The sequence below is a fragment of the Pempheris klunzingeri genome, chromosome 14 (genome assembly GCF_042242105.1).
Source record: "Pempheris klunzingeri isolate RE-2024b chromosome 14, fPemKlu1.hap1, whole genome shotgun sequence".
Taxonomy (NCBI): domain Eukaryota; kingdom Metazoa; phylum Chordata; class Actinopteri; order Acropomatiformes; family Pempheridae; genus Pempheris; species Pempheris klunzingeri.
In genome coordinates, this window is record NC_092025.1 from 6,674,943 (window position 1) to 6,690,511 (window position 15,569).

The following is a 15,569-nucleotide window of genomic DNA, read 5'->3' on the forward strand; positions in this document are numbered from 1 at the left end:
CACACACCGTTTCCCACAATGCTGCTGCCGCACCAGCCCGGAAGTAGGACGTTTATTGACAACATGGCCGCGAAACTAGGTCTGGATTTGGGGAAAATTGTAATTTGACAGCGCTGACCGGGGCTGCGATATTAGCCCATTTCCACCCCAGGAGCGCACACATCAGATGCATTTGAATGAAGGGACCCGCGAGTCCACGGGACGGTGTCAGTGAGCCGAGGAAACGTCCAGAGAGCCAAACCCGTCATGTCGTTTTTCAAGAGGAAAGGTGAGGAAGCTGCTCCGGAGGCTGCAACGTCAACGGTGGCTGCTAGCAACGGGGAGAACCCGGCAGAGGACGCGGTGGTCCCCGACAAAATGAGGCTAATGTGGGGGAGACTGTGGCCGCTAATTAGCCAAAGACACCGCGGTGTTTGTGGAGAGTGTTTTAGCTGCTGCCGCCGCTCACTGCAGTGACACGGTTAGCTTAGCGCTGGCCTTACATGTTAGCCTGGGTGGCTGTGGGGTTACATCCATCACTGAGAGCTGACAGCAGCACACCGCTCAGACACCTCACTGTGTGCATAAAACAGCGCTTCTAAATGTTAAAACTTCCCAGGGAGCTGTTCTATCTGTGATGGACGTCTCTGAACACTAGAGCCGAGCTGTGCTGTGGCAGCTAATGTTAGCTAGCTTTATCAGGGCATTTTCATACAGCCTCATAACAGCGAGAAATGTGTAAGAAGGGGACAAATATTCTGTTGATTTGAGTCAGAGCTGTTAGTTATCATACAGGAAATGTGTGTGGTTTTCATTCAAGCACGTTTAGCCGTGTAGGATGTAGTTAAATCACTCAGCATCACCCATCGTTAAGTAGGAGGACCTGATTGAATGGGCCCAGACGTCCAGCAGTGTTGGTTATCAACCACAACATGACCTGGCTTTATATCTCATCAATAAAGGTTGTAATGTTCTCAGAGACTCTGATTCAACTTTATGGTCATTTTGAAGGCTGTAGTTGCATTCATAATGGCAGGTGCATCTTATATTTTGTCTTATATGAATCAGATTTGACACCTCCCAGTATAACACAAAACAGATCTGCAGCATCACATCCCACAGCCTCCACACGGACTCTAAATTTGCATCAACATCCTTTTCACTGAGCCTGGCTTTGCGAGCGTGATGGGACAGAACAGAGAGGCAGGGATCGTGACATAGGATTTCAGCTGAATCAGTGCAGGAATCTACTGTGTAAAGTGGCCCACAGTTGTTCATCTTCAACAGGAGATTAGTGGGTTTTTTTCCCTCACAGGCCACAGTGGTAAAAGCAGCTGACACAGCAGGTCTCCAAAATGAGGAAATATTAGAGAGAGAGTGCACTTATAACACTCTGAACTAGCATGACGCTCTGGCTGACAGGAGAGAAGTGTGTGCCCTGGTAAAGGCATGATCAAAAGTCGCTGTAGTATTTTGTTAAATTATAATCAGCAATGTCGACCAGTAGACTGGTCAGCTCCATTTGCCACCAGTAAACATAATAATGTACATTACATTGTTAATATTGACATCCTTAGCTGGTTGCACTTCATTGTTGATTTATTCACTTGTCCTTCAGTTAAGGTTGTTATGATCATATCAGGCCGTCACAACATTTCTCCCCATCTGTCCTTGTAGCGTTTTCAGTGCTATCTCTGTAAGCAAGAGGAGTGCATCCATTGTTTGTGGTTGATCTTTTTACTTAGCTGTCAGTAGAGCACAATTAGAGAGCATCTGACGAGATGATGCACTGAGGTTGAGCTTTTGAAATGCATTTTTGTGTTATAAAGTGTAGTTTGTGCTGCTGATGATATGAATGCACTATTTTATTTTATTTTTTTTAAAGCTGCTTTTGCTTTCCTTCCTCCAAGCTGGTTAGTAAATCTCTGCCCGTCAATGCTGCGTTTCCGGGTTGCAGACGATACATCCAAAATGCTGTTTATTTTGTTTAACCCGGACATCCATTGCAGCAAATCACGCTCCAATGAATATTCATTACAAGCTAAGACATCTGGTGTTATTTGCAGAACATTTCAGTTCAGCACAGCAAAGGCTGCTGGAGTTCGGGCTTGTGTGGAGTCGCCACTCTTTGCTGTGACACGCAGGACGTCAGTGCCAACCGACTCTTGGCTGACGTGCGCGTTCACAGGCAGCTCTGTCCAAAATGCCTCGCTGAAAGAGTGTCCTCTGTAGCGGGTGCCCAGGCCTCTAGGTCCATTTTCGTCATGTCAGTGCTTGAAATTGATACTTAGCCTTTCTAATCTAATCTGAAGATACGAGTGGTGAGTCACTCTGATGATGCTTGCCACCATGTCTGCCACTGTGCACTCATTCCACTGCGGGCTGCATATTTCATTTTGAGTTTGACAGTCAGACGCAGAGCTGAGGAGTGACGTTGAATGTTTGAAGTGTTAAACAGTTTTGCATTAAGCCACATGATTTTTCACTATGTTATTGATACCATGTCTCTTTTATAGACAATCTGCAACTCTTACACAGGACAGTCTATCACACACCGGAGCTGATAGACGAAGGTCACAAATATTAGGAGGGACTCTTAATGTCTAGTGTGAAAGCCTCCTCAGTCCTGCTTTCTACTGTATGTAATGAGCAGCACTGAGGGGGCTTTCATACATCAGAACACAGCTTCCCTTTTTACATCCTAATCTGTCAGCCGCAGCACGAAAGCAGGTCTGCAGTAGATTATTTGTTTGCCCAGCGTAGTTATTCTTGCAGCTTTTCTTGCATATCACTTATGTCATAATGTAACCAGATCAGGAGTTCTAGTCTTTCTGGTGATACCACGCCAACCCTTCTCCTCACCCCTCAATGAATCTCATGTATGGTTGTTTTTTTGCTGGCTGGTCTCACCCAGTATTGTGAATCAAAACATTGTCTGCTTCTTGGGTTACAAACCCCGCTCTCGTCTTTCTCCCCACAGCCAAAAGCAAAGAACCCGAGAGAGCGACAGATGCTAAAGTCAATAAAGGTGAGTTTACCATCATCTCTGTGATGTGATGAAGGCATCTAAATATGGATAGTTGTGGTTATTTGTGATGCAAATAATCATTTGCTGTTGGCCACTTTGAAATCTATTTCAGGTGTTTTTGCATGTGTGTGCTCTTAGAGCTGAGATTAGCATTTGTAAGGAAGTGATTCAGCTCTTGGCTTCGGTTGGCTCCTACTGTGTTTGATCATGACTGGTTATATTGTCACAAGGACACAACTTTTTGACCTCAGGTTGCTAAGTGAAACACATGCAGCTCACTGTCAGACAAACACTGAGCAGCCTGACCTCATAAGTGTGCTTAACACCCTGAGGCCTCTGCACGCTAACTGTGAGTTCTTTCAAAAAGCTTCAATACAAAGACCTTTTCATGCCAGTCACACTGATGTCACACACCCAGGCCTCTCAGATCTTTGATATCATTGAACCTTTTAGCCCAATTCATATTTTCTGTCCTCCACAGCCCCAGTCAGCCCTCACTCTCCGTCACTAGGCCTGAGGAACCACCATGCCATCCAGGAAGCTGCCGGGCCCAGCCATGTGGCCATCAATGCCATCTCTGCCAACATGGACTCCTTCGCCCGTGGTCGCACCGCCATCCTCAAGAAACAGCCGAGCCACATGGAGGCCGCACACTTTGGAGATCTTGGTACAGAACCCGCGCTCATGTATAGTGTTCTAAGTGATGACATAAATTTGAGGCGTATCCTCCAACTGATATAACTTAAGATGAAAGCATTTTGAGTTTCTCAGCTAAAGACTGTTTTACTTCAGTGGTTACAGGTTTATAAGAAACGACCAACCAGTGATGCCAGGCTGCAATGCTGTTTTATGGCTTGTGGTTAATCGGGCTACCATTCTGTGTGCATTACCATTATTATCACCCTTAATTTACAGTAATTTAGCCAACACTTCGTTAAACTGGAATTAGGTTCTTGGAACAAATGTAGACAATACATAGAAGGAGTGGGGCTGCAATTAAGTTTATTTTAAATGATGAATAAAACTGCAGATTATTTTCCAAGGTCCAAGTCCAAGGTGACATCTTTAGTCCTTGTTTTATCTGACTAGCAGTCCAAATGATGGCATGTTTGCAGGGTCTGCCAAATAATTGAAGCACAACACAAGGGAACAAAATGTAAACACAGTATGAAAATGATCAAAAATTAACAAAATGAAAGTACTGTAAACTTTGCAAAGCTTGCCTCTTAAGTTCCATGGGGCATAATTCATCTCGTGGTAATGTGCTGTAGCTACAGTGTGTGAACTCTAACTGTTGCATCACTGTGGTGGCTTGGATAACTATCTTTAGCCATTGGCAAAGACTGCTTCATTAATCCTGTCCCACAAGCTCATGCATCAGTTTTGACACCCAAACATTCCGACCCTGTGAAAACGTGAGCCATAAAGTATGTCTCCTTCCGCGACCACATGGTGAAGAAACGGCTCCTCCCTTTGATTAGAAGTGCGCTGGAATTAGATCCTGAGTCTGCACGTGATATGAGGTGGTGAATACGTATTGTGGCTGACGTGGTGAATGACAGCACTGACAGGAACTGTACGAGCAAGTTGTCCAGAGAATAGCTGTGCGTGAGTCAGACGGAGGTGGAGGAACCTGCGCCGCAGCCAGCACAACAAAACCTAAGTGAGAGACAGGAGGCGCCAATAACTGGGCTGTGGTTTTAACAAAAGGAAGGAAGTGAGGGAGGAGGATTGAAAGAGGCAAGGTGGTTAGTTTCACTGACATCTAGGCTTGTTGGCTTGGTGATGATCTGACACAGACACAGATGCTGCACTGTTTGCTCTGATTTTAACAGCTTTCCGTGTTAAGGAGGCCTTGATGTTTTGATCCTAAGGAATCTGAAGAGGCTGATTGATAAGCGCCTCACACAGGGTGGCCCCTCTTGAAGCTCTGTTTTGTTTTCTAAGGACAAACATAACACTGCGAAGCCTCAGCCCACGCTCCAGCTGATGTGCTCTGATTCATAATCATAATTCAGAAGCTCCTTTGTTTATTTGTTTTCTGGGAGTGTGTGTGTGTGCGCGCTTGCATAACATCCCCCTGGATGGTGGATGTTATTCAATCAGACAGTCTCTATTTCACACATTAAAAAAAAACAGTGGCATTTCTACAAGAATCTGATTTGTTTTCACTGTTCAGACGTAACTGGAGTTTGGAGACTGCCACAGGTTGCTATGGGGACCACAGTCATCGCTGACCACTTCATACACGTGAATGACAGGATGGACGGGACGAACAGACACTCTTGACGCCTGATTGCGAAAACTTTGTCTGGGCTAAATCATCTGTGAAATTGCATAGTCTAAGGCCACCTTTAGACAGACGGAGAGCTGCCTGGAAATTCACAAGACTTCAAAACAAATATCCACGAGTTTAAATTCAGCTCACATCAGCCTGTTGCAGCTCCCATCAATATACAGCACAGTTTATCTTCCTTCTAGTTTGAAAGAGGGAAGCTGTAAGTAATAGAAAGTGAACTGCTCAGTCTGTTATCAAAGTCGAATACAGAAGGCAGAGTAAATCTTAATTTTTCTTATTTACGTCTGTAGCAAAGTGCTTTCATGGATTCTTTATTCAGTATTCAAAATAGTTTACATTGCATTACCGTCAAATGCAGATTTGGACATAATCACTGAAAAGTAATATGTATGAAGTAATTTGTGTATTTTCTTAAGCTATCTGTGCAACAACTTTGCAACTTTGGTTCAAGTTGCTCTTGAATGGAGGAAAAACCCTCTTAAAGTCTAAACTGTGTCTTGTGTTCCAGGTCATTCCAGTGTGAACTATCAGCCCCAAGAGACCCGCTCTCGGCTGTCCAAGACGGTGGACCATGTTCTTCGGGACAATGTGGCAATACCTCACTACATGCACTTCATGGAGCTACGGGGTGCTGACCACCTGGTCCGGTTCTGGCTGGAGGCTGAGAGTTTCCGCTCTACCAGCTGGTCGCGGGTCCGAGCGCACAGCCTAAACTCTGTCAAACACAGCTCATTGGCCGAGCCCGTCCCCGCCTCTGCAGATGGATCGGAGATCCCAGGACTCACTCAGCACACACCCGACGCCCTCGCCAGAGAAGGCCCTACAGTGCAGTCAGAGCAGCGGGACTCCTCCAGCACAGAAGCAGGCCTGAGGCCTGGCACCCCGCGGGCAGAAACACCCAGCAAGCAGGCACCCTCCAGGACAGGGACTCCCTTCAAGGTGCAGTCAAACAGCACCCTGCGAGACCTCTCAGACAAACTCATGAAAAGTGAGTCACCGTTCTCTTTGAATGTAAATTAATTCAGAATGTTTTACATTCAGAAGGTAAAGAACACACCGATGGTCAACACATCACTTCATTCATCATACTGGAAAATTATTATGGAAGGAAACTTTCTTTTGATTGATTGTTAAAACTGAGATACTTTGTACTGTGGTGGCCTCAAGTCGCAATTAGATTGTTTGAAAATGTGAAGAGCTTGATGCTAAGATATTAAGTTTCCATCCATCTGTTTTTATATATGAGTGGAAATGCCAGAAATTCAAGAACTAACATTGTAATACAGTTTTTAGGCTTGGCTGAGGGGAAAAGTTGGTTTAGACTACTGATTTAAAAAAAATGCCACAAGGTGCAATGGAAACGTACTTGGTTAACAAATGGCAGATAGGAAATAAGGTTAGAATTTGTGCTACATTAAGAGGGAAACTTTGTTTATTGGTTAAGGTTTATTGTCTGCTGTTTTATTTATTTATATCTGCTACTTAACTTTCTGTTCCTCGCTTCCTGTGGAGCAGAAATGTTTCTCACCAGTGACCTGAAGTTATCTGGTCAAATAAAGTGCCCGCCCAGTCTGATGCCACTGTTGCAGCTGACTTTGTGGTTCAGAGTTGTCCTTAGTTGCTAAGAGATTTTTCAAAAGCTTTAAACTTGAAACAATACTGACTGACTGACAGTGAGGGGGTTGTTGTTCCTGTTGTCCAAACTGGCCACAAAGAGATCCATTCCTGAAGGGATTTCAGTGTAAATAATGGGGGGAAAACCACTGTCAGCTTACATTGATATGGGGCTTAAGCAGCCTGAGTCAGACAAATTAGCTATTATATGAAGTAGAAGAGATAGTAACATGTAGCAGGAATTTGGCACTAAAAAATACTTTCACTTTGGAAGATTTTTCCTTCATTTGTCTAACTCTCAGTCTACTGAAGCCTCATATTATCTTCAGCTGAATTTTAGAAGGCACTAATCCCCAAAAAGAGCCCTGTGGACAATAATGCTCTCAATACAAATATATGTATGTCAGCATTGTTTTAAGATATATTAACATTTTTAAAGCCCATCCTTTAAAACATCCTTTCATTGTCACTCCAGAGGGGGAAAAACTGCATGTCATTGGATGATCAGCCATTCTGTCTCTGCATTCTTCAGGTATAGAGAAAGATGCAGTTTCCATCTTCACCAAGTACGTCTCTCCAGACGCAGTGAGGCCCATCCCCATCACAGAGCAGATCAGAAACGACATAGTTGGTAAGTGGCAGGGGTTTCTAATAGGAATTTACTTTATGTGCTCTGCCAAAACTGTCATCCAACTCCTGTGTGATTTATGTTCCTTTTTTTCCTTTGTGTAGCCAAGATATGCGGAGAGGATGGCATGGTGGACCCAAACTGCTTTGTCATTGCACAGTCGGTAGTCTGCACCATCTTGGAACAGCAGTGAGTGTCTGACAAAGATTCAAGCTCAATTAGTGTCATTTTTTTCCACCTTGACATTCGCAGTAGCGGCTGTATTCAACTCCCGCTCGCTCTCATCCTTTCCAGGCACTTTACTGAATTCCTGCGGAGCCATCATTTCTGTAAATACCAGATTGAAGTGTTGACCAGTGGCTCTGTGTTCCTGGCTGACATCTTGTTCTGCGAGTCAGCTCTCTTCTACTTTTCTGAGGTGAGAGGGCTCAGCGGTTCCCATAAAGTGATTTCTTTGTGCTCTATCATTACAAACACAGTTTAACCCCAATGCTTATGAACTGTTTGTTGTTCTTTGTGGACAAAAACTGTGCCTCTCTTTAACTTCTTATGATTCACTTGTCTTCTCTTGACACTATTGCAAAACAGGTTCTGTTAGTGTGTTTATTTATCTAATCTAGAGGGAAAATCTATCATCATAGCAGCAATAAACTGGAGACACAGTAAACATAACCAGACACAAAAAAACCCTACAGATGCTCCCTTTAAAATCTACCAACCTATTGATATGATACAAAAGTCACAAATCACAGGACAGTAAATCTTAAAACAAGGATATTGCAGAAATCCATGCTGGCTTTCAGTTGAATTGTCCTGTGCTCTACGTTTCTGCAGTACATGGAGAAGGAGGAGGCGATGAATGTACTGCAGTTCTGGCTGGCGGCAGACAACTTCCAGAACCAGCTAGCAGCTAAAAAGGGCCAGTATGATGGCCAGGAGGCTCAAAATGATGCCATGATCCTCTACGACAAGTAGGTCCTCCTCCGCCCTCTTGTGCTCTAAAACACCCAATTCTTTTTGTTAAAGGGATACTGAGTCAATCTAGTCTCAGAATCGACGTAGTAGTAGTTTTTAAAATGTATTTTTCCCGTATCAGCTACAATTGTCTTGGAAGTACTGGAGGTAAAATAGGTAGCTCATTTCCTTTTCACTAGGCCCTGTTTCCTAAGATGACCTGCGTGTGTGTAAGTCATTAATGTTCCAGTTAATCCATTAATTTATCAGTCAGGATACATAAATAGCTTGAGTTTGTGTTTCACAAAGCTATGATCTATTGAATGGCCTCAGCCTTTGGACCTGCACCACGAAACAAAAGGTAGATCACCATGACAACCTACGCTGCAGGGCTAATCTGCTCCCCAGTAGGTTAACTTGAGAGGATCCGATCAAAACCTGTCAACAGCCTGACTACAGACCAATCAGATGAACAATCAGAGTTGCATGTAATTAACAACAATAGTTGTTGTTATAGATAAGAATTGCTCTGCTGTTGCAGACTTTCCATTTGCCCTCTGGTTTTAAAACAGAGCTTCAAACAAACAGACAATTTACCTCACGAAATCCATGACGACTGTAGCTGCATTTTCATTGTGCAAAGATTGTTTAATTCCTGACATTACTTTAAACTTTATACCATACATCACTTATTCATAAGTGTTATATAAATACCCACTTTATACAAAAGATATAGTCATTGCATAATTCCTTCCCTTATAGCCTTATTTATACTGGAAGTTCATAGTATTTCCTCATCTTATTTCATATCAGTTTTTGCTTTCTGTGTAGCCAAATGATCACAGTAAATCTGTTAATAACCAGCGTGGTGATGCTGGTCATCCAGGATCACCACTGTTGGACTCAGTGAAGCTGTGAACCCAAAAAGAGCCACACTAAGTGGAAGCTGCTTTGTGATGTGACAATATGTTTTTTTTTTTTTGTTTGTGTATTTGGCTGTTTTGTGACATCAGGCCAGATCTGCTTGGTCAGTGACAGTGATGGTGTCATATTATAATGTAAAGGTGAACGTTTATTTCAGTGACAAGTGCAGTCCAGTTGTATTTTGTTGGAGGATTTGTCTGCAGCCACTGAGAAATACTGTATCAATGAGCTAGTTTCACTCTGTATGCTTTGAAAGCTTTGTGTTAGTCCACCTCAGCCCATGGTAACCTGAGCAGGTGGTACTTTCCAGTTAGGTGAGGCTCTGCTGTACCTCCCAGGGATTTTTACCTTTTATTTCATTCATTTTTTGTTAATAAATACCACCTTTTTTTTGCACATAGTCCTGCCCCTTGACCTACTTCTTCAACATCCCCTTTTAAAGTTTGCCAGTGCCAAACAACATCTTTATATGGAGCAGCTGCACTACAGCCTCATTATACGACATACTTTCTTCAGTAAAGTTCTTGAGGTTTCTTCTGTGCTGTATTTCATTTTGGGTATTGGTTTCAGATATTAGTATAAGTGCCCTGATGTGAATTTAGCCGTCCGTTGCTCTCTTTGCTCTCCAGGTATTTCTCACTCCAGGCCACCAACCCTCTGGGCTTTGGCGACTCTGTGCGGATGGAGATAGAGTCGAATATCTGCCGAGAGGGGGGGCCGCTCCCCGACTGTTTCACCACTCCACTCAGACAGGCCTGGACCACCATGGAGAAGGTCAGGTTCTCAGATGGCCGCTCACCAAGTGCTCATCGTTTGCTCCTTTACTATGTAGAAAAATAGGGGTGGATCAGATAGAGCACCCTAAAAGCTAGAAATATGAAACCCTCTATTCATTTACATTGCCCTTTAAAACATTGGATTACAAATCTTTTCACATTATCTGCATGAACTGTTTTCTTGAGTTGAATAGGATGCGACTAAAGGTTTTGTGTTGTAAGTCACTGATGAATTGACCCATTACACCACTGACAAATGTACCTTCCTTAATTTAATGAAATGAAAACTGAACACTGTTGCTAGCACATAAAGGTCAGTAACAAACCTTTGGAACTTGTGCCCAGAAATCCAATGGGGAGCTCATTATTCTCTAACAGAGTTCACTGTGTGCTGCATTCGTTCAGGTCTACATGCCAGGCTTCCTGTCTAGCAACCTTTACTACAAATACCTGAGTGACCTCATCAACTCGGTGCGGGCAGATGAGTTTGTGAATGTCAACACTCCAGGTCAGGGCGTGCCCGTGGACAACGACCGCTCCGGTTCAAATGCCAGCGAGGGCTCTCAGACTCAGGTGACCCCCACTTTAACCCACATCTACAGCCCTTGGGGGGGAGGGTGCTGATATTTAGACCTGCCCTGCATGATTACATGATTAATGAAGATATTTTTGTTGCCAAACATTCTGTTCATGGTATTTCCACTGCAGCAAGGTACCAGAAAGGCAGTGATCAAGATCCTGAAAAACTTTGACGAGGCTATCACGGTGGACGTTGCCAGCCTGGATCCAGAGTCCTTGTACCAGAGGCCATACGCTGGGTGAGTTTAGTGTTTCAAATGGGGAGAGTTGGTGTAAGACTACTGGTATGCTTTTAAAGATGTTCAGCCTGCAGTATGTGTGTACTGGATGGGATAAACTGGCAATTTGGTTTTAAACTGGCTGAATTTCTGTTTTAAATCATTTCTTTAAATTGCACCTGCTGTTATCTAATTTTGGCAATTTCCCTCAAATTCCCTTGTTATCTTTAACTTTTGGCTTTCTTTTGTTTTTGTGCTCATTTTATTTCCCACTCTGCCGTTTGGACTGAATGCCTGTATCTGTTTTGTTTTTTATTGATTCCCTCATCAGCTGTATTTATGAGCGTGCTTTGAAAAATCCTGTACAAAAAGTAATCCAACAGTAGGATGTTATTGAAAGACAAAGCTGCAGTGTTAGAGATTTGTTTTTCTCCCCATTGAAATTGCAGTTATTGAAGGCACACACACACACACACACACACACACACACACACACACACACACACACACACACATACACACATACACACACATACAGTAGCGTTGTAACGTGTGTGCCTGAGGCTCAGTTTTGTCCCATTTGCTCCGTCTGCTGTCTTCATCCGTCTCCTCTCTGTGCGCTCAGAAAGATGACGTTTGGGAAGGTGAACGAGATGGGCCAGTTTATCAGGGAGGCAGAGCCAGAGCCGGACGTGAAGAAATCCAAAGGCACGACTCGCACACACACACACACACACACACACACACACACACACACACACTCTCTGCTACCTGTTAGTCTCTCTCTGTCTCATTATTTTCTTTGCCCGCACTCTGTCATGTTTTATCTCAATTCTCGTTGTAGTGAAAAACATGTACTCTGTGCCCATGAATATACTCCTCATCTAGTGGCTGCTCCCATTCTCCTCACAGCTCATAGCCTCCTCAAATATTTAAGAACATTCCCCTTAAAAAAAACAGCCTCTACTACTCCAACAACGTACAACATTTTTATTTATCATGTCCAAGAGTGCTTTTTCTTGGACAGGAATTTAGTACCAGACATTTTGGCTACAGAATTAACTGCCTGCTGATCCAGTATGATTCACATGTCATTAGCAGAGAATAATAAATTACTAAATAGCTAAAGATAGAATGAGAATTGTCGGTTGTGCTTTGTGAACACAATATTCAGTTGACCACGGTTAGGGTTAGGGTGCTCGCCAAGGGGTGAACACTTTCGTTTTGGAACGAGCCTTGTCCGCTCAGTGCTTCGCCTTGCCATATTTGCGTTTTATTCAGCATTGCGCTTTTTTGTAGCTTCCTCTTGGATGGGTGCCTACGATCAGGTACCTGGTTGCTATCGGCTGGGGGCTACTTAACCCTCTGCCCAAAGGTTGAAACGTCTCAAACACAGCAAGATAAGAAAATACGGGCAGAGGGCAGCAGGGTCTCTGTAGATACAGACACTGCTACACACGTTTAGTGATGAGTGATGAGTGAGAGGAATTATTTTTGAATGAGTCTATACATTTTTTTAAGGAATATCCTACTCATTCTACCTTTTCAGTTACGTCAGAATTAACTCACCTCAAATTGAGTTTGTAGCTCTTGATTTGTTCAGATTAATATATGATTTGTGCTCACAGTTGCAGGCCCACTGTCTCACTCAGCCTCCCCTCTCCTCTCATTTAGGTTCCATGTTTTCGCAAGCCATGAAGAAATGGGTACAAGGCAACTCAGACGAGGTGAGGCCACAAGATGATAAAATGTTCATAAGTGATTCAGTGGTCTGAGGCACAGAGCGAGGCTCTCTGTGACACCTGTTCAAGTTCACTTTGTGACAACATATGATCATTAAATGATCCACTCAGTGGTCTGTTGTGAGTTAAAGGTACTGTTTGTGCTTTGGCTCCTTCCGTCAAGGCCCAGGAGGAGATGGCGTGGCAGATTGCCAAGATGATAGTCAACGACGTCGTCCACCAGTCAAACCATGACAGCCCCGGCAAGGCCACCAAGGTACAAAAGCTCTCCTAGCAGTGTCTTTGCTGTGCGGTGACGTGTGGAGTAACTACAGTTCTTCTCTAAGTGTTTTCTGTTGTCTGTGTGCAGTTATGACCCCGCTGAGGAGCCAAAGGACCGCCACTCCCTGCAGACGCTGGCCGAGCCGGTGACAAACTGTACACAGGGCCCGCTCTGCTATGAACTGCATTACTCTGAGAATGAACAAGGCATTTTATCACCTCCCCAACCACTGCGTGTGTGTACGTACATGAGTGTGTGTGTGTGTGTGTGAGTGCTTGGGTGAGCGATTGTTCATGCGTGGGCTAACAGAAAAGTTGAAGTACATCATTGTTCCAATCCTCCAGCTCCATAACACTATAAAGGTACACGTGTGGCCACCAAAGGTGAAAGACAGCAAAGCAAAGTGCTTGCATCAGAACGGATGAAGTCGTCACTCCTGATGAAGGAAAACCTTCAACTTGACGGTGGAAGAAGAAGCAGCAGGTCGGTCAGGACCGTCACTGCAGCTGCTGTAGTGTAGCCATACTGTCTGAAAAATGTCTGTCTTGTGTTGGACCTACGGGGGGATGGGAGTCACCCTGACACACCTCCCCACACCTTTTATAACCATTCCTTGTTTTTAGATGAAATCCTCTCATAAGAGTCAGCCAATTAAGGCTTAAGCAGATGAAAATTAGCGTTGTACAGTTTTTGCATACGCTTCCCTCAGCCTGCCTGGAGTAGTTCTGTCTGCTGTCCTAACTTGGCCATTTTATGTACTGTAGAACATCTGGAAATGTGACGGTGGAGCAGAATAAGAGCTGACTCAGCTCTTTGACGGGCTGACCTCCTAACAAACCTCCTGGCACCTTTACAGAGCGTAGAAGAAGAAATACCCCCCCCTCCCAACGAACTTAAAGCTCCAGTTGTGTTGGAAAACTCCAAACCCCATGTCCTAAATGTTCTATATATATATATATATATACATGTGTAAATATACATATATATATATGTATAGATTCTGGTTTAGCCCATATATTAATGTTAGTCCTTTTTTATGGTGATCTGTTTTTTTGTTTTTTTTTAACGCATCACTGAAACAAATGTCAGTGATGGCCGGACTGTTCAACTGGAAAGTGTGCTCAGTGATTTTTTTGTTTTTTTTTAATTTGTTTTGAGCCTTACCAAGATGTGGAAAAGAACCAGAAAAGACTCTTGGTACTATGTACCACTAATGTTTTCTGACATGTATGTGTACTTAATCTATAATATATTTAAATTGTGTCTGATTTAAATACATATATTATGAAATGTTTGTCTGTCCTCATTTATTTTTCTTTGATGTATTTTAGCTTAAGTGTTATTTTGATACAGAAAATATCTTATGTGTACAGACATTCATTTTGTATCTTTTAAAAAAAGGGTATAACGGTTTAAATGTGGAAGAAGTTTCAGGATGGACTATTATCACCTCCGGCCAGCTGGGGGCAGTGTTGGCTGTGTTGCTCTGTCGGTAAAATAAAAGATAACAGTATATAATATTTGACATAAGAATAAGTACATCAAATAAGCTTCCGATGACATTGCAGGTCCAGAAAAAAAAATCCACAGATTGTAAAGAACATTTGAACTCAAAGGGCTTATGAGTCACAGTCTGTTCAATATGAAGCATTTAAAGCTTGAATTCATTCTCAGAGGTCTTTTTGCTGCAGTTACCTCTCACTGTGTGAACTATGTCATTAACTCTAAGTAACATTATTCTATATTGAATTTAAAGATGAATTTGAAGCTAGAATTAGCCAACTGCTAAAGCTAATTAGCGTGGTACATGGTTGACACATTAACTAGCTAACCAGCCTCACGAGCTCACTGAGGTTTCCTGACCGAGGCTACCTGCACGTGCAGAGGCCACGCCCACCTCCTTTCAAACGGACAGGCCCCGTCCTGAGCTCTGATTGGCTGAGACTCACCTGTATCTGTGTAGCAATGAGTACAACAGATAATTTTCACTGCACGTGTTGATGCCGACAAGTGTTTTGTTTGTTTGGAATAATATAGTTGAGATAAAAAAAAACTCCAATGAATAACTTCATGTAGTGTTTTATTATAATGGTGTGTCTCGCTGTCTTTATGAAAGCTACATCATTGTGCATTCACAAAGTGCAAAGTGCATTTGGACAAGTACCTGCGGCCAGACTGTCAAGTTGCCACATACCGGAACATACGGCATACCGGAAGACTGGGTTTTTGCCTACAAAATAAAAGACGAGTACAAGACGAGTATAACAGATTTCCTGCCTCGGTACTCCGATACAAGCATATTTTCCACCACTTAACTTAATTTACCACACTGAACCTTACTGTCAAAATTTACTGTTTCATTCCCCAAAATTCACAAACAGATCTTTTTACATGTTGAAACCACTGAGGTTGTGTTGTTGTTACATCCACTCTCTCAAAATCTCAACCTGTTTTAACTTGCTGATGCTGACAGACCAAGTTGTCGGCTGATTTTTCCGTACACCACACTGCACCACCTCATTACATCCACCAATGCATAGGGTCATTTTTATTATTATTATTATTA

At 43.2% G+C, this 15,569-nt stretch overlaps 1 protein-coding gene across 1 annotated transcript; it reads left to right on the top strand.

Annotated features, from left to right (window-relative positions):
• Positions 1-63: 63 nt before the first annotated feature.
• akap10 (A kinase (PRKA) anchor protein 10) lies at positions 64-14,297 on the top strand. Its single transcript, XM_070843404.1, has 15 exons — positions 64-268; positions 2,960-3,007; positions 3,489-3,674; positions 5,815-6,294; positions 7,453-7,551; positions 7,653-7,737; positions 7,843-7,966; positions 8,383-8,519; positions 10,056-10,200; positions 10,608-10,775; positions 10,911-11,020; positions 11,625-11,707; positions 12,674-12,726; positions 12,905-12,997; positions 13,091-14,297. The coding sequence occupies exons 1-15, from the start codon at positions 247-249 to the stop codon at positions 13,094-13,096; spliced, it is 1,839 nt and encodes a 612-aa protein (XP_070699505.1). The 5' UTR covers positions 64-246; the 3' UTR covers positions 13,097-14,297.
• Positions 14,298-15,569: the final 1,272 nt, after the last annotated feature.

Excerpts from the sequence above, each read along its gene's own strand:
- akap10 (XM_070843404.1), top strand. The coding sequence starts at position 247 with ATGTCGTTTTTCAAGAGGAAAG. Across the intron at positions 10,201-10,607 it reads CCTGGACCACCATGGAGAAG|GTCTACATGCCAGGCTTCCT; the intron begins GTCAGGTTCTCA and ends GCATTCGTTCAG. Across the intron at positions 10,776-10,910 it reads GCGAGGGCTCTCAGACTCAG|CAAGGTACCAGAAAGGCAGT; the intron begins GTGACCCCCACT and ends TTTCCACTGCAG.